We start from the raw sequence: 16,848 nt of genomic DNA, 5'->3' as shown, positions 1-16,848 counted from the left end.
CCCGAGGACAGTCTGCCCCAACTTCCCCTCAGTCAGTATGAATAAGAATCCCCAACATGACTATAGACCTTTATGATTTACAAAGCTCCCCGGTGAAAAGGGAATAATCATAGTTGCTACCTCACAGGATGAGTACTGGATGAGATCATGTGGATAAAATGCTTAGCGCAGTGTGTGGCCAGTTACAGAGGTTCAATAACTGTGGCTGTCACTTTCCCCTCCTCCTATCCCCCGTCCCTTACCCTGATTCAAAGACAAAACATTCCACTTGCCAAGCACTGACCCTGTGTAGTTGGCACAAGCTTGGGGACATATACCTGGGCTCCCGTTTACCATGGTTTCTCTGTGAGGGAGGTTATGACTCTCCCCATCTCACAGATAAGGAAACTGAAGCTCAGAGTGGCATCGCCACCTGCCCAAGTGTGCACAGCTTGTAGAGACAGGAATTGGATCCTGGGCTTTGGACGTCAAGGCTTGTGCTCTTGCATTCCGCCATGCTGCCTCACTTTTCTCTATCCTAATCATCCTCACCCATCTTGGAGCAAGTATGCTTCCTGAGGGGGCGCTCACTAAGGCGGTGGAGCAGGGCGGGTTCTCCTCACAAGAATCTAGGACATCAAGGCCTGCCACCTGCTCGGAGGCTTAAATTTCTCTGCAAGGGCCCTTGGCTAAATTAGGTAATGGGCTAGGACTCTGGGAGGGGGGTGCTCGCTGACCCCAGGATCTGATTGGCCAGGGCATCCGGTCCTGGGGAGCAGGGAAGTGGGAGGAGAGGATGCCCCTACAAATCCTAGGGGCTACAGAGGGCCAGGGCATCTTTGGGTGGTGGAGTACAGAGGAGGTGACCTGCAGCAGAGGAGTCCTGGTGACACGCAACCATGGTAAGGATGAGAAGGGACTTTATCCTTTTACTTGCAGGAGCACTTCTGGGCATCTTTCAGGCCAGATCTGGGTGCTCTGTGGGGCAGTAACTTGGATGTTTGCAGATGGAATATGAAAGCTCCTGGAACCCTGGTGTCTGGGAGGAAGGTTGGGAAGAAGGCCTCTGACTTGTCTTGGAAGGGGAGAGTTGGGACGTTCCAGGGGTTGAGCCTCCAGGCTTGCCGGTTCCCTGAGACCTTCTGAGGCTTCTAGCCATGTCGGTCAGAGAACTGTGAGTGGGTCTTAGCTTGTCACCCTGATGGTGGAGAGGGGGGCCCTCGTGGTGGAGAGGGAGTTACCCAGCAAGCCAGTGAGCAGTGGGGGTGGGCTGGAAGCCTTGCCAAACCCTCTTCCTGCCAGCGAGAGAAGGAAACCTCCTCTGGAAGATGGGAAGCGTGCAGGGCCTCAGACCAGTTCAGGGGCAGGACCCCAAGAGCTCCAAGGGGATGAGAAGGGGCCGAAGATGACAGAGCAGAGTTAGAGAGATGTCAGCCTCCCAGAGAGGGGTTATGATTTGAGGTCGTCCTTTTCCTCTGAGATCTGAGATCGCCCTCCCCACTTCACTTCAAGGAGTAACTAGACCCTGGACGACAGCTGCTGTTGCCCGTTCCTGACTAAAAATAACCTGCCCTTTTGGCACAGGCAAGGAGGAGGGGAGGCGGGGAGGGGAGGAGGAGGGAGACAAGGAGGACAGCCAGCAGTCAGCCAGCTGAAGAGCTCCTTGGACGCCTCAGCCCTTCTTCGTTGCCAGCCTCAGTCCAAAGTCCCCTAGCTGGCTGGGCTTGGACGTGGTGGAAACTCCTTAGAGCCATCTTACCATCACCTGCACAATGCCCACATCATACTCCGCCCAGCAGGAGTGGCATTTACTCCAATGACTGAATCATCGCCAGGAAGTTTACAATCTCTGTCTCTGCAAGTTCTTGGAGGGAGGGATGATGTGTCTGACTTCTTGGGGGGTCCCAGTGCCCGGTCTATGGCCTGACACTTGGTCGGTGCTCAGTAACTTTGCCTTGCATTATCATTTATTTGACAACAAACATTTATTGAGCACCTGTTAAAGTACCAGACATTGCGAAGAGGCAGGGAAAACTGGAAAATGATGTTGGAATCGTTCTGGCACTTTACAAGGCCTTCTCACACCCCTGTTTTCAGCTCATCCCTGAAAAACTGCTAAGAAGAGATGAGGGGATGAGGGGACATTTAGTGACTTGCCCAAGATTACTGGGGGGTTCCTGAATTGACCTCTGATTGACAAGCAAGAAGGGCATAATCCCTAGTTCTTTCTGTCTTTTTTTTGACTGAGCTGTGCAGCTTGTGGGATCTTAGTTCCCCAACCAGGGATTGAACCCAGGCCTTCGGCAGTGAAAGCACAGAGTCCTAACCACTGGACCACCAGGGAATTCCCCTCCCTAGTTCTTCAAAAGTGGGGTTGGGTGCTGTGGGAGCACGCAGTGGGGGTGGGGGGGGCAAGTCTGGAGCTGTTTCTCCGGAGGACTAAAGGGCACTTACAGAAATGGGGGTGCAGAAGAACGGGGTTAAGTCAGGAATGCGCTCCAGGGCTACCCCTTCTGCTCTTTGATGGTCTGTGTTTCCTGCAGACGGACCAGCAGGCTGAGGCCCGGTCCTACCTCAGCGAGGAGATGATCGCTGGTGAGTGGGGGTGGGCGGGCTGGCCGCTGGGTAGCTGTGTGCTGGGCAATGCTTGGTGTCTAGGCAGGCAGGGAGGGTGGACGTGAGGCTGACGGTCCAGCCAGGCTCACCTCAGCCCACGGCTCTCCTTGCCCTGGCAGAGTTCAAGGCCGCCTTCGACATGTTTGACGCTGATGGTGGCGGGGACATCAGCGTCAAGGAGTTGGGCACGGTGATGAGGATGCTGGGCCAGACACCCACCAAAGAGGAGCTGGACACCATCATCGAGGAGGTGGATGAGGACGGTGAGCGGGTGGCCCTCCGCGGGATGGGATGGTGGTGGAGGAGCTGGCAGCCGGGGCTCAGGCTCACTCACCATCTGCTTCCCTCAGGCAGCGGCACCATCGACTTCGAGGAGTTCTTGGTCATGATGGTGCGCCAGATGAAAGAGGACGCCAAGGGGAAGACTGAGGAGGAGCTGGCTGAGTGTTTCCGCATCTTTGACAGGTGCATGGGGGGCCTGGGGGCCGAGCGAGGCGCAGAGCCGACTGAGTCTGGCCAGCAGGGCACGAACGTTCTCGGGGTGGGGATGTAGGCGGGGGCGTCCGGCGTGGCCCGGGCAGGTCGCCCCTGCCCGTCCTGAGCTCCGCCCTGGCCCTCCGCCTGAAGGAACGCAGACGGCTACATCGATGCTGAGGAACTGGCTGAGATTTTCCGGGCCTCCGGGGAGCACGTGACGGACGAGGAGCTCGAATCCCTGATGAAGGACGGTGACAAGAACAATGACGGCCGCATTGACTTCGACGGTGAGGGTCTGGGGAGCGCGAGGAGCGGAAGACCGAACCAGGCTCGAGAGTCCGGGGTCGTGGCGCCCACGCGGGAGTCCCTAGCCTTGAAGGCGGGGCGGGGCGGGGCGGGGCGGGCGGGTAGGGGGGACCTCTGGGCGGTTTTGTGCAATTTATCTACTAATGACAAGGCACCCCCTCTGCGAGGCTGCCGCCTGGCCAGACCTGCTCGCCCCTAGGGGACCCCTGACCGCCTCTCCGTCTCCTTCCCCGCAGAGTTCCTGAAGATGATGGAGGGCGTGCAGTAAGAAGTCGGCCCTCCCCTCCGCGGAGACCGAGCGTCCTTAGGGCGTGGGGACGTCATCGCCGCCCGGTCCCACTCCCGGCCCCGGGAGGGAGGCGCGGCCCCTTCTGGGAATGTGTCTAGAAGGAATAAAAGGAAACATTGCAAAGCGCGTGGCCTGAGTAAGGGGAGGACCGGGATGGATCGGGTGTCCGGGGCCGCCTGGTTGGGCCGCTGTCCAGGGCGCCACCCCGGTTGGAGCCACCCGAGCGTCCTCGGGTCCGAACGCAGCGGGACGCGGAAGGCCGCCGGGTCGCGGGAGCCCGAGGTGGCGCTCGATGCCCTCGGAAGTTTAGCGACGGTCTATCTGCAGCTGGCGCTAGGCGTGGCAACTTGGCCGAGGGGCTGGGTGGCTCCTGGCGCTTCCAGGGTCCCCAGTGCTTCTAGAATCAAATCCAAATTCCTTCCCCTCCTTCCCACAGTTACCCCTTCCCTCGAGAGGTTCCAGTCTCACTGGGCAATCGATCCTTCTCGCTGTGGAAGTGGGGTGCACTTTGAAGCTCTCCAACCTTTGCACATGCTGTTCTCTCTCCTTGGAATGCCCTTCTTCCTCTTAAAGTCTTGGCAAATCCTTCAACACAGCTCAAATGCCATCTCCAAGATACCAAGACGCAGCTCAGATACCATCTTGTCCTCCCTTGATCCCTGCCCTGACTGGCTGCACTCTGGCGCCCACAGCTCTTTCGTAAACAACTCAATTATAGCCGGCGTTGGGTCAAAGCTAATTTAGGGCAGTGGTAGTTTGGCTTTCCTCACGCTCAGTTTGAAAACTCACTGCTGGTGACAAACCACTCTCTGCTTCCTTTCCTAATCTGTAAAATGGGCACAGTGATAGTACTTACCTCACAGGGTTGTGAGAATAAATTAATGTGTGCAAAGTGCTTAGAACAGAGCCTGGCACTGAGTCAGCATATAATAAATGCTATTAGTAATATCATTATCATCTTGAAACATTGAACTCCTATTCATTGTTGCAGCCCTCCCTCTCCAACTCCCTGTTGTCTTCTCCCCTTTCTGGCTCATTCATGTTTCCTGGATTGTATTTCCAGCCAGGAGCAGTGCTCGTGTTTAGTAATCATCCCTATGAGTGCCTACGGTGTGCTGTGCAGGTGTTGTCTCATTTATCCACACAACCCCAGGGGCAGATGACCTTATTTCCATTTTATGGGTGAGGAAACTCAGGCAGAGTGGGGTGAATTACCCAGACAAGTAGATAACAACCTAGATGATATGGCTGTGTGGTGGAAACAGGAGCAAGACCATCTACCTGTTGACAGTTCTACCCGGGCGTCCTGAGTGCTTCAAACTGGCCCTGCCTTAAACTGGTAAATCTCCCTCCTCCATCTCTTTCTCCTGTGTTGCCCACCTCAGGGTTGAGACCCAAGTCACAAATTCTGAAGCTCATTTTCCACCTCTAATTTACTTACTATGCCCTGCTACTTTGTCTCCTTACCACTTCATCCCTCCTCTCCAAGCCCACTCAGCATCATAACTCAGGCCATTATCATTGCCATTCACTCTCTAGACAGATGGCAGCCAGAAGGATCTTTCCAAAACCAAATCTGACCACGTCACTGCCCTGCTCAAGACTTCATTAACTGCTGGTTACCTCCCTCGCAGCCCAATCTCCTTCTCCAGAGAGAGCCCTCCTTGACCCTTCTCATCTTCATTAGGTGCCCCACCTCTGAGCTTTCATAGCAACATGAGAGCCTAGCACCCAGCTGCCCCCCACCCAACCCCGTGCCGCGCAGCTTGCGGGATCTCAGTTCCCCGACCAGGAATTGAACCCGGGCCATGGGCAGTGAAAGCCGAGAATCCTAACCACTAGACTGCCAGGGAACTCCCAAACCCAGCTTTTATTGAGTGCTTACTATGTGCCAGACACTGTTCTACGGTTCTTCATCTATCCTATGAGGTAGATACTAATATTTCCATTTTACAGAGGGGTTAAATATAAGCACCCAAGTGTATACGAGTAACACAGGGGTGGATCAGGAATTCTAACACAGGTCTTCTACCTTAACCACCACTTATTCTACACCATTGACATGCCTATCTACTCCCTAAACTTCACCCTCCCTGAGGACAGGACTGTGTCCTCTTCCTGCCTCATCTCCAGTCCCCAACATAGGGCCTTTACCTTGTGGGCACTCAACCACTGTACTGAATGAATGGGAATAATGATCATCACACCTTCTAATACTGACTGCACTAGTGTTAGAAACCTAAGTCAAACTGACTTACACCAAAAAGGGATTTGTTGGTTCATGACACCGGGATGCCAACACGTGAACCGGAGGCCAGAGTTTCAATGTCATCTCTCAGCTATTTGTCTCTGCTTGGCTTTCTTTCATCTGCAGCTGTCTCCACCAGCAGCCCAGACTGACTCCCTCCTCTTTTAGCAATCCTAGTAGTAAAATAACTTTACTTTCTCACAGGGATTAATTCCAGGAAACACCCTGATTGGTTCTGAACAACAGTGTAGAGTTGGGTCTCTGACACAGGTAGGTCATGTGACCATCTGGGGGAATCAGACACCATGGTCCAGGAAACCACATAGAGAGGCTTCCTAAGGAAGGCAAAGATACATCCACTTTGGCCAGCATTTATTAAGAATCAAGTGTCAGGTTCTGAGCTCTGCTCATCTCAGATATCCTCCAGCCTGGTGTTTGTCTTCTTTTTTTTTTTGGCTGTGTGGCACGGCATGGGGGATCTTAGCTCCCTAACCAGGAATCGAACACTCACCCCTTGCAGTGGAAGTGAGGAGTCTTAACCACTGGACTACCAGGGAAGTCCCAGCCTCGTGATTTTCAATTTGAGAGAGCATCAGAATCACCTGGAGAGCTTATTGGGGCCAAGAATTTACATTTCTAACCAGTTCCAGATGAAAAGTGGAAGGACCACACCTCAAGAACACTACTCTATACCTTTAACTAGAGCACAGCAATGACACCACCCGGGAGCTGATTAGAAATGCAGAGCCTCAGGCCCCACCCAGACCAACTGAATCAAAATTTGTATTTGAATAAGATCCCAGGCAGATTTATTTTTTTATTTTTTTAATTTGTTAGGCTGCCTTGGGTCTTCCTTGCTGCGCGCGGGCTTTCTCTAGTTGCAGCGAGCGGGGGCTACTCTGTTGCGGTGCGAGTGCTTCTCATTGTGGTGGCTTCTCCTGATGCGGAGCATGGGCTCTAGGCACATGGGCTTCAGTAGTTGTGGTATGCGGGCTCAGTAGTTGTGGCTCTCAGGCTCTAGAGCGCAGACTCAGTAGTTGTGACGCACGGGCTTAGTTGCTCCGGCGGCATGTGGGATCTTCCTGGACCAGGGATCCAACCCGTGTCCCCTGCATTGGTAGGCAGATTCTTAACCACTGCGTCACCCGGGAAGTCCCCCCCCAGGCAGACTTACATGCACAGTAGATTGAGCAACACCGGTCCAAGCCCCAAGGAGGGAGCCAACAGCACAATCTGAGATGAAGGAACTGATTAGAGGACATCCAAGTTCTAATCCCAGACCTGACAACTCCAATCCAATTCCACATGTGGCTGCTTGCTGGGGGCACAGGGGTCCGGGCTAGCTGGAGCAGGAGGAAATTGTGGGTGAGAACCTTCCTGATGACCTCCTTGCTGTCTTCTCCCCCTCCCCCCAGGCCTGCACAACCAGCTGCAGGCAGAGCTGACCAGGTTGGGTGAGTAGCCAACACTCACGCCTTGTTGGAGTGCACCTGGGTGTGTCACCTAGATCTTCCTGCAGGACCTGGGCTGGGTCCAGCACCTCAGCCTACCTGGACCCAGCTGGTCGGCACAGGGGTTTCCTCTCAGGAACCCCAAAGGCCTGCGGCAGGCCGGTGGAAAGATGGCCCAAGGGGCCGGATGGGCCAGTGGTGCAGCAGACAGAGCAACTGCTGGTGGAGATGGAGCAGGAGGTGAACGTGCCCCTGTGGAGCATGGAGCCATCTATGGGGGACCTGGGGCAAGGGGCGAGTTGTGACCTCAGTCCAGAAAGCTTCCCCTGGCTGTCTCTGCGGACCCTGGGCCTGCTGTAGGGTCACCTGAATGTCCTCTTGCTCCTTTTCAGGGTCAAAGCATCTACAGTCAGAAAGTAGGTGGCTGATCCCCCCCTCCCACCCCCCGCCAACACACACACACACACACACACACACACACACACACTCTCTCTCTCTCTCTCTCTCTCTCTCCAGCTCTAGCTGTTTCAGCCTAATGTCTGTTTCAGCCTCATCTGCAACACACCTGGGACAACTCCTATATTTGCTAACATTCTTGGTACATGTCATCACACCACAGAAATTGGCATTTTGTTATTTTTATTTTTTAAATTAATTTTCATCTATCTATCTATCTATCTTTTTGGCTGCACTGCACGGCTTATGGGATCTCATTTCCCCGACCAGGGATTGAACCTGGGCCACGGAGTGAAAGCGCTGAATCCTACTCACTAGACCGCCAGGGAACGCCCAGAAATCGGCATTTTGTGACACCCATTTTATAGATGAGGAAACAGATGCAGAGCCATAAAATAACTACGGCTGCAATGGAACAAATCCTGTCACCCCACTGCGCAGCCCTACAGCCTATCAGCTGCTCCGACTCCCTGGGTAGAGGAGCAGGGCAAGAACCCAGATCCTACACCTGACCTCTGCCGATCCTGAGCACTTTCATCCCTAGGGTAACTACAAGACAGCAACTTGTTAAAAAATCCCAAAATGTATTTATTTAATATATTCATCACAAGGGCTTAACCAGACACTTAATTTAAAAAACAGAAACAAAACAAAAATGACACCACAGATAAGATACAGGGCCCTGTACAGAAATCGAGGAAAGGACAGACCATCTAAGGGAAAAAAAATAAAAAGACAACAGAAGGAGAGCTGCACATCCTGGGTCAGGGCTCTTGGCTGGAGACCTGCTTTGAGTATGTTTCTTGCAGGTACTTCTTAAAGGCTGGAAGAGAACAGGCAGGTCTCAGCGAGTGATGACGACAGGGGTTAAGATGGATAAGAGGGCAGCAAGGATATAAACATGGGAGGAGTTTGGGGAGGGGCTTCCCAGCACAACAGATTGACCCTCTGCTGCCCACCCAGCCAGGACTCCTGGACAGGCTCTGTTTCCAGGGAGGCTGGGGAGGGGACTAGGGGCCCTTAGCGAGCAAGTCATTTACACAAAGCTTTGCCTTCTACTTAAAAAGCCTCCCCAAGCTACATTAATGTGGAAAGGGTTGGCTCTTCCTGATTTTATAGCAAACAGGCAAACCAGAAACACCAAGGCAGAGGTGGAACTGGGTTACCTGACCCCCAAGGACATATTCCCAAGTCACTGGAATCCTTTTGTTGTTTGAGGGAGGCTTTGAAGGTTGGGGAGGGATGGCCTGGTGCCCTGAGAAGGACAAAGGACTCACCTGTGGGGTTTTTCCAGAGCTCAGCGGCATGTGTGTTCAAAGGGCTATCGATGTTGGGTTCTGCAGGTGGAGAGAAAGAGGACGGTCAGGTGCGGGTAGAAGAGGCCGCCCGGGGGAGTTCTGACAGGTTCCCAGGTTGCAGGGGAGGGGCCGGTCTCGGCAGTCACCTCCGAGAAGGCTCTGGATGGAGAGCAGGATGGTCCTGACATCGTACAGGGCGGACCACTTGTCTTTCAGGATGTCCAGGCAGATGTTACCCTGGGTGTCCACGTTGGGGTGGTAGCAGGGCGTGAGGAACTTCACCGTGGGTGCATTGTAAGGGTAGCCACTGGGGAACTCCAGGGACAGTTTATACCTCAGGTCTTCATATACCTGGAGAAAGAGATTCAGGGAGTAACCCTTCCATCCTGAGCCTCAGTTCCCAGCCCAAGCCCCACATAAGGGACTTGCCAGGACCCCTGAGTTTGTCTGGGACTTGACAGAAGAGAAAGCATTAAACTGGTCTGGTACTTTCTCTCATATCTGGTCACTGGGGTCATCAGTGATCCTTTGGTCTAAGGCCCACTGGCCTAAGTCTTCAATTGTCCTTCATTCTTTTCCTTGCTGTCTGGCCCCCTGTCAGCATCTAAGATGGAGAGCCCTGCCTTAAACACAGCCTCTTACTATAGAGAGGGAGATCAGGGCCACAGGCTCAGGGCACGAGAGCAGGCACAGGGGAGTGTCCCGCCAGCCGAAAGACTTGAAGCAGACCCGGCACTTGGGTTTCACCTCCCACCTCTCCCCAGTCTCAGCTAAGTCACACTCACCTACCCCAACCCTATACTTACTGTGCCAGCGGCTCCATGGATGGTCCCCACCCATTTGAAAAGGTTGTCTGATTCAGGGAAGGCAGAAATTCCTTTATCGCCAGACATCTGGGGAGGAAACACAACACATGCTGGGCTGAAGCGTACGCTCCTGGGGGGCCAGTGGGTGAACCCTTTCTCCTTAACCTCATCACATTTTGATCCAAAATAAAGCAACCAGGCCAGACTGATAGGCTTTCCTGAGGAAATGGCTATATCCTCGGGGCTCAGCATGCCTCTCCGGGGAGTATTGGGATGATGGAGGTTCATCGCCAGGCTAAGAAGGGAGGGGTTGTGCAGGGAAGCAGAAGGCAGCTCTGTAACCACAATGCTGGCTGCTGGGAAGTCAACTCAACATGCTACTGAGTGCTGGTTACACACGAAGCCCAGAGACTATTCACGGACTGGGAACATAAACAATATGGTCATTGAAGGATTTGACTTGAATATCCAGGGTTAACGTAGAAGAGATCGTCCAGGAAGGAAGCATTCTGAGGTGCGACAGGATTCGAAATATTAAGAAGGATGGAGAGATGGGTGTGGATAAACCTTAGGCCAGGGAAGTAGGACCAGGCAGGGCAGGGGGAGGGCCTTGTATGAGAGCCGTATTTCAGGGATAACTTTATTGTGGGAGGATGGGACTGGGAGTAGAGACTGTCTGGAGAAAAGGTGTGTAGGTGAGGTGGATTAGCTTCTTCCCAGAAGAGAACAGGCTGGACTCATCTTTTTACCCCCATGTCTATCAAAGAGCCTGATGTAGAAGAGGAGGCTACTGATAAGTGACTGGGAGGTGGGAGGGTGGACCAACTGGTTGGGGCTCCGGGCATCAGTCACTCACCATGAGCGTCATCAGCTCCTGCTGTAGCCTGCAAAAAGAGCACTCGGGGTCACCTGGGAGTCTGGATGGGTCAGGGCTCCAGGTGGTGCATCTCCTCCCACCCCAATCTCTCTGGAGCAGCTGTCACGGAGGCCTCCCTCTACCCTGAAGTCGGACTCAGCTAGGGGCACAGTCACCCCCAGTTCCACAAGAGGGTCGTAGTGAGTCCTCCTCACCCTCCCTAATTCCAGGCTCCCATAGGACGGCTCTGGCTTATTCTTAACCTCGTCTGCTTCTCTGGCGTCTCTCTCCGTGCCGGATCTCAATTTCTCCCCTCCTTCCTTCCCCCTCCCCCGCCGTCCTCCAGCCAAGACACCGAAGGTCCCCGGAGCATCTTCATCTTGGTTCACCGACGGAGGATCCTGGCAGCGGCCATACCCCTTCCGTCCTCCTTCGGGAAGATCTCTAAGAACAGTCGAGCTCCTGGCGTGTCCCTCTACCTCCCATATCTCACCCGTTCCAGGAGGAGGTGGGGGTCCCGGAAGTCTTCGCTCTCTGCCCCAAAGGCCCAGGCTGTGCCAGGCCCGGCGATTGTTACCTCCACACCACTCACCTCTTGCCCACGGGGCCCCGGGCGGCGCCCCCGCTGGGCTCGGCTCCTTTACGGGCGGCGGCAACGCTGGCGGCAGCTGGGTCGCGGTTCTGGGAAGCCATCCGGGTGGCGCTGAGAAGGGAGACAGGAACTCGGACTACACGGAGACCGCGGCTGCAACTGCGGATTCCCGGTCCCTTCCGCCCGCGTTTGAATTGTAACCCTCCGGCAGCGCTGGCCTATCAGCAGCTCGCTTGGGTTTGATCCAGCCAATGGGGCGCGCCAGAGCACTCTGTCACCGGGCAACTGCTAGAACCACCCACCAGCGTACCACTATTGGGCGGAGGGATCCTGCTTCTGATGGGCGATTGGCAGGAGAGGCTGTCATTAATTAACGAAGCTGTAGCGGACTGGCCGCCTTTGGAAAACGCCGACCATTAAAGGGCCTAGAAAAAGTCCACGTGGGATGAATCCTTTTAGGTCAAATGCCTGGCTACTGTCGTGAACGCCCGGCACGACCGGCCAGGATCCCTTACTCCCAGGGGAAGGGAGGGTCTCCAGTCTTGGGGCCCTGGTACTCTTCCCTCAAACCGGAAACCCCAGCTCCTCCACCTGTTATTAATGTCCTGGGCACTTTGGTTGGGGCTTTAAGAGCCTGAACATTCAGGCGAGGGGAAAAACTAGAGGCTGATAGCCAGGGCCAGGGACTCCTCATTGGAAAACAGGTTCATTGGCTGCCTCTCCAACGGTTTGCTGTGTTACCTTGGGCACATAATTTAGTGTTTTAACCTGTAAAACGGGGGTAATAAAAGCCACCTTGTATTCTTCTTCTGGTTTGTCATCAACCTCCCATGGTGCCAGCCATCACCACATTCTGCTACTTCCAAACCTTAGTTGGGTGACGAAACAGAAACAAAGGGACAGGGAAGACTGGCAAGGTACATGGTGTCCCCAACTTCGTCTCACAAAGCAGATACGCATGGGGCACTGGGCTTCCTGGGGATAACGTGGGGTGGGGGAAGGGTGCCTGGTCCTTTTTTCCTACACCCATTTCCTCTAGAGCCCTTGATGTTTTGTCAGCATGCACAGGCAGAGCTCACAGCAGGCTCACCATCTGTGTTTATTACAAACTGTTTAATTGCTTCTTATCCCAATAACTTTACAAATATAGAACCACATGCCAGTCTGGGGGTGTTCTGCAGTGAGTCACTACAAACCAGCCCAGGCATAGCTTTAATGCCTCTGAGATCCATCTAGGAGTAGTCCCAGCAGTGGCCTCAGCCATGTGGGTAAGAGGGCCTTGGAGGACGGCTGCCAGCTGTAGCCAGGCGACCTGGCTTCAGGTCTGCAGAGGCGCTTCGACAGCACGATGCTCATTCTCTGTCCGGAGTGTCTCCATGTACTTCCGCATCTTCTCAACCATCCAGGAGGGCAGGACAAAGGATTTCAGCTCCTCTAACTTCAGGTCCAGGCATCCTCTGGAAGAGACATTGAGGAGGAGAGTTGGAGCAAGGGCGAATGTAGGTCCAGGCTCATCCCAGGGGAGGGGAGGGCAGGTTTTACCTGTAGTCATCGCTGGCAGCGAGGTCCCGGATGTCCTCCTCAATGAGGAGGTAGGCCTGGGGCAGGAGCAAAAGAGAGTCGTCATTGCCTCTGATTCATTTCAGTCCAACTCGATTAATACTTTATTAAACGTCTCCTTAATGTAAGGGCTGGAAGGTAGGGGCATGTAGTCATAGTTTATAATTTAGCAAGGGAGAGTAAGTAGGGAGAGGCTGTCTGGGGAATAGTTTCTTGAGACAATCTTTCACTCAAGTAGAAAATTTATGGGTGGGAGAGCGGGGAATGATGATTAATTTACTTATAGCCATCGTCCCTTTTACAAAGGGACCCTGAGGTGGCTTAAAATGAAAGGGCCAGAGGTAGCAAAATATACATGGAAATAGGAAATTAGGAGGAAGCCACATGGGAACTCTGGAACTAAGATAATTTGGTTTTGAACTTCGTGGCAAAAGGGAAAACATGATAAACCGCATTGCTGTCCGTTAACTGGGCTGTGTTGTCCGGGGGCCTGCAGAACTGCTGTAGCACAACGCCATGGTCTGCAGCAGGAGAGCCCTCTTGAGAGCCTACCATGTGGCAGATGCTGTCCATCACGAGACAGTCTTCTATGGGAGACATTTCTTTCCAGTCTTAGGGTCAGGAATAACTGTGTGTCCCTTGAGTCATATGACTGTCTTCATTTTAGGGGCACTGTGAACTATGTGACAGATCAGGTGTCCTTGAGTGGGGCCTGCAGCTGAAAACCTATAGACTTGCACTGGTCTCCTGGGCTGGCAATTTAAAAAATCCTTTTTAAAATTAGTCTTTCTTGTGGCTTAATTTTAGATCCTGCCTTGCCTTCTTATCCTATTTCTTATTTATGTATGTGTCAATGGTAAGTTTCCTGAAATCTTTTTTGAGAGTGTAGCATAAATATAGTAGAAAATAAAATAAAAGATAGCTTTCATTGCCAGAAAGGAGATGGCATACTGGTTTGCGAGGCCATCGAATTCTTTTTTAAAAAATACATTTAATTATTTATTTTTGGCTGCGTTGGATCTTCACTGCTGCTCACTGGCTCTCTCTAGTTGTGAAGAGCTGGGGCTACTCTTCGTTGTGGTGCGTGGGCTTCTCATTGTCGTGGCTTCTCTTGTTGCGGAGCACGGGCTCTAGGCGCACACGCTTCAGTAGTTGTGGCTTGCGGGCTCTAGAGCACAGGCTCAGGAGTTGAGGCTCACGGGCTTAGCTGCTCCGCGGCATGAGGGATCTTCCCAGACCAGAGCTGGAAGTTGTGTCCCCTGCATTGGCAGGTGGATTCTTAACCACTAGCCACCAGGGAAGTCCCGAGGCCATTGAATTCTAATAGGAGCAGTCCCAGCGGTGGGACTAAGAGAGTCTTCAGGTGGGGGAGAGGGCATGTGATGGACAAATCCCTCCATGATAGTTTTAGAACACATGCAACGATGATTTTCCTAAGGTTGTTGCTTGATTTGAGCTAAGAACTCTTTAAGTAGAAGTGATTCTGGAAGGGGCTGCCAGGTGTGGCAAGCACGTTTCACTGCATGTGCTAATTCCTTCTGACAAGGGGTGCGACCTGGAGCACAGTGTTGAGAAGAGATTCCATAACTGCGTCTGGTGGAAGAGTTGTGACGGAGGAGTGAAATCTGTCAATGGGCAGCACGTGATGGGAAGGCAGTGTTCAGGGAGTCTTGTACCTGCCATTCTTACATACAGCTAATATGATCTACATATGAGTGTGCTGTGGAAGGGGAGAGGGAGGTGTGTGGGAGACCTGGGGTCAGGCGAGGGAAGCCAGGGATCACATTCTGGTCTTCAGCCTGAAGGAATGGGCCCTCTCTACTCTTACAAGTCTCCTTTCTCACATTTGTTGGGCATGGAGGCTCTCAGATTTGGGGGTAAGCTGCCACCAATAGCCCTGGTCCCTGGGCAGGGTGGGTCTCTGGCAGTGGCACGTGTGGCAATACTTACCATCTTCCCCCCTGTTGCCCGCATGTGATGCTGCTCGGCCAGCCAGTGCTTGTCCTGGGGGTCAGCTGCGTACTGTGAGGGATGAAGTCACAGGGGGAGATGTTAGCCTGGTGTGATGGGCTTTTCTCATTTGGTCCAGAGCATACTCTTGGCCCTTGAGCAGTTCTTGGCAGCAAGACCTCGTCCTAGCCTGGTGGATGGAGAGGGTTCACCAACCTCTTCAGAGCAAGCAGGGCTGAGCCCAGGAGGAGGCCAGGGTAGGGGACCCAATTCCCCGAGGTTTAGTACACCTTCTCATTCCTGCCCCTTTCCTTTTTTCAAAATTTAAACTTTTTTTTTGACTGCGCCACGTGACATGGAGGATCTTAGTTCCCTGACTGGGGGTTGAACCCGCACCCTCTGATTGGAAGTGCGGAGTCTTAACTACTAGACCGCCACAGAAATCTGAAAAAATTTTTAAATTTTAAAATTTTGGCCATGCCACGCGGCTTGCGGGATCTCAGTTCCCCAACCAGGGATTGAACCCAGGCCATTGCAGTGAAAGTGCTGAGTCCTAACCACCAGACCAGCAAGGAACTCCCTTTCCTTTCTCAAAACACAGCACTTCCGGCAACTGGTCAGACTGTGACTACTATTTTAGAGCTGTACTCCTCTTTGAAGAAATGATCTGAGGTGGCTTACAACACATGTGACTATTATGGTGACCAAATTTTCTAAAACAAAAATCAGGACACTTCATGCCCTGGAAGAGGCAGAATAGCGTCGTGGTTAAGAACTCAGCTGTGGGGTGCAGAGCTCAGCCCACAGGGAATGCGTGTGGTAGGGAAGGTTGCAGGTGAGCATGTGAGGGTGGCCAATCTGGCCTGGTGGGCTTTTAGGGGGTGGCAGTTTAAAAAAAAAAAAAGAAAGGAAGAAAGAAAAGAATTTGGTTCAGAAATTCTGGTTTCTGCTACTTATCAGGTGGTGTAAATGTAGGCAATGATTTCCTTGAGACTCAGTTTCTTTTTTTTTTAACATCTTTATTGGAGTATAATTGCTTTACAATGGTGTGTTAGTTTCTGCTTTATAACAAAGTGAATCAGTTTTACGTATACATATGTTCCCATCTGTTCCCTCTTGCGTCTCCCTCCCTCCCCCCCTCCCTATCCCACCCCTCTAGGTGGCACAAACCACCGAGCTGATCTCCCTGTGTTATGTAGCTGCTGCTTCCCACTAGCTATCTATTTTACATTTGGTAGTGTATATATGTCCATGCCACTCTCTCACTTTGTCACAGTTTACCCTCCCCCCTTCCTATATCCTCAAGTCCATTCTCTAGTAGGTCTAGTGTGTCTTTATTCCCATCTTACCCCTAGGTTCTTCATGACCATTTTTTTTCCCCTTAGATTCCATATGTATGTGTTAGCATACGGTATTTGTTTTTCTCTTTCTGACTTACTTCACTCTGTATGACAGACTCTAGGTTCATCCACCTCACTACAAATAACCCCATTTCGTTTCTTTTTATGGCTGAGTAATATTCCATTGTATATATGTGCCACATCTTCTCTATCCATTCAGCTGTTGATAGACACTTAGGTTGCTTCCATGTCCTGGCTATTGTAAATAGAGCTGCAATGAACATTTTGGTACATGACTCTTTTTGAATTATGGTTTTCTCAGGGTATATGCCCAGTAGTGGGATTGCTGGGTCGTATGGTAGTTCTCTTTTTAGTTTTTTAAGGAACCTCCATACTGTTCTCCATAGTGGCTATATCAATTTGCATTCCCACCAACAGTGCAAGAGTGTTCCCTTTTCTCCACACCCTCTCCAGCATTTATTGTTTCTAGATTTTTTGATGATGGCCATTCTGACCGTGTGAGATGATATCTCATTGTAGTTTTGATTTGCATTTCTCTAACGATTAATGATGTTGAGAATTCTTTCATGTGTTTGTTGGCAATCTGTATATCTTCTTTGGAGA

The 16,848-nt window shown here is 52.3% G+C and overlaps 3 protein-coding genes across 4 annotated transcripts in view; 1 reads left to right on the top strand and 2 right to left on the bottom strand.

Moving 5' to 3' along the window:
- Positions 1 to 739: 739 nt before the first annotated feature.
- Positions 740 to 3,790, top strand: TNNC2 (troponin C2, fast skeletal type). Its single transcript, XM_007185390.3, has 6 exons — positions 740 to 881; positions 2,523 to 2,574; positions 2,715 to 2,858; positions 2,946 to 3,060; positions 3,223 to 3,359; positions 3,615 to 3,790. Exons 1-6 carry the CDS (start codon positions 879 to 881, stop codon positions 3,644 to 3,646), a joined length of 483 nt encoding a protein of 160 aa, XP_007185452.1. The 5' UTR covers positions 740 to 878; the 3' UTR covers positions 3,647 to 3,790.
- Positions 3,791 to 8,386: 4,596 nt separating this feature from the next.
- UBE2C (ubiquitin conjugating enzyme E2 C) lies at positions 8,387 to 11,574 on the bottom strand. The gene is made up of 6 exons (XM_007185391.2): positions 11,375 to 11,574; positions 10,783 to 10,810; positions 9,927 to 10,013; positions 9,267 to 9,471; positions 9,100 to 9,159; positions 8,387 to 8,645 (listed from the first exon to the last, which is right to left on the bottom strand). The coding sequence occupies exons 1-6, from the start codon at positions 11,473 to 11,475 to the stop codon at positions 8,587 to 8,589; spliced, it is 540 nt and encodes a 179-aa protein (XP_007185453.1). The 5' UTR covers positions 11,476 to 11,574; the 3' UTR covers positions 8,387 to 8,586.
- Positions 11,575 to 12,468: 894 nt separating this feature from the next.
- The window catches only part of DNTTIP1 (deoxynucleotidyltransferase terminal interacting protein 1), a 29,054-nt gene continuing 24,674 nt past the window's right edge, over positions 12,469 to 16,848 (bottom strand). For both annotated transcript variants that reach the window (XM_007185392.2, XM_028167295.2), the window contains exons 11-13: positions 14,885 to 14,956; positions 12,917 to 12,972; positions 12,469 to 12,831 (exon numbers count right to left, since the gene is read on the bottom strand). In XM_007185392.2, the coding sequence (XP_007185454.1) occupies positions 12,693 to 12,831; positions 12,917 to 12,972; positions 14,885 to 14,956 (267 nt within the window). In that variant the 3' untranslated portion in view covers positions 12,469 to 12,692. The remainder of the gene's footprint in view (positions 12,832 to 12,916; positions 12,973 to 14,884; positions 14,957 to 16,848) is intronic.

The sequence above is a fragment of the Balaenoptera acutorostrata genome, chromosome 15 (assembly GCF_949987535.1).
Source record: "Balaenoptera acutorostrata chromosome 15, mBalAcu1.1, whole genome shotgun sequence".
Classification (NCBI taxonomy): Eukaryota; Metazoa; Chordata; class Mammalia; order Artiodactyla; family Balaenopteridae; genus Balaenoptera; species Balaenoptera acutorostrata.
Note: the sequence above shows the minus strand (reverse complement) of the source record. Positions and strands in the feature narration are given on the sequence as shown.

Bases quoted from the DNA above. Each gene is read 5' to 3' on its own strand.
- TNNC2 (XM_007185390.3), top strand. The intron at 2,575-2,714 runs GTGAGTGGGGGT...TTGCCCTGGCAG, and splicing joins CAGCGAGGAGATGATCGCTG to AGTTCAAGGCCGCCTTCGAC. The intron at 3,061-3,222 runs GTGCATGGGGGG...CTCCGCCTGAAG, and splicing joins TGTTTCCGCATCTTTGACAG to GAACGCAGACGGCTACATCG.
- UBE2C (XM_007185391.2), bottom strand. From the start codon at position 11,475: ATGGCTTCCCAGAACCGCGACCCAGCTGCCGCCAGCGTTGCCGCCGCC. The intron at 9,472-9,926 runs GTAAGTATAGGG...CTCTTTCTCCAG, and splicing joins TCCATGGAGCCGCTGGCACA to GTATATGAAGACCTGAGGTA. The intron at 9,160-9,266 runs GTGACTGCCGAG...CTCCACCTGCAG, and splicing joins CATCCAGAGCCTTCTCGGAG to AACCCAACATCGATAGCCCT.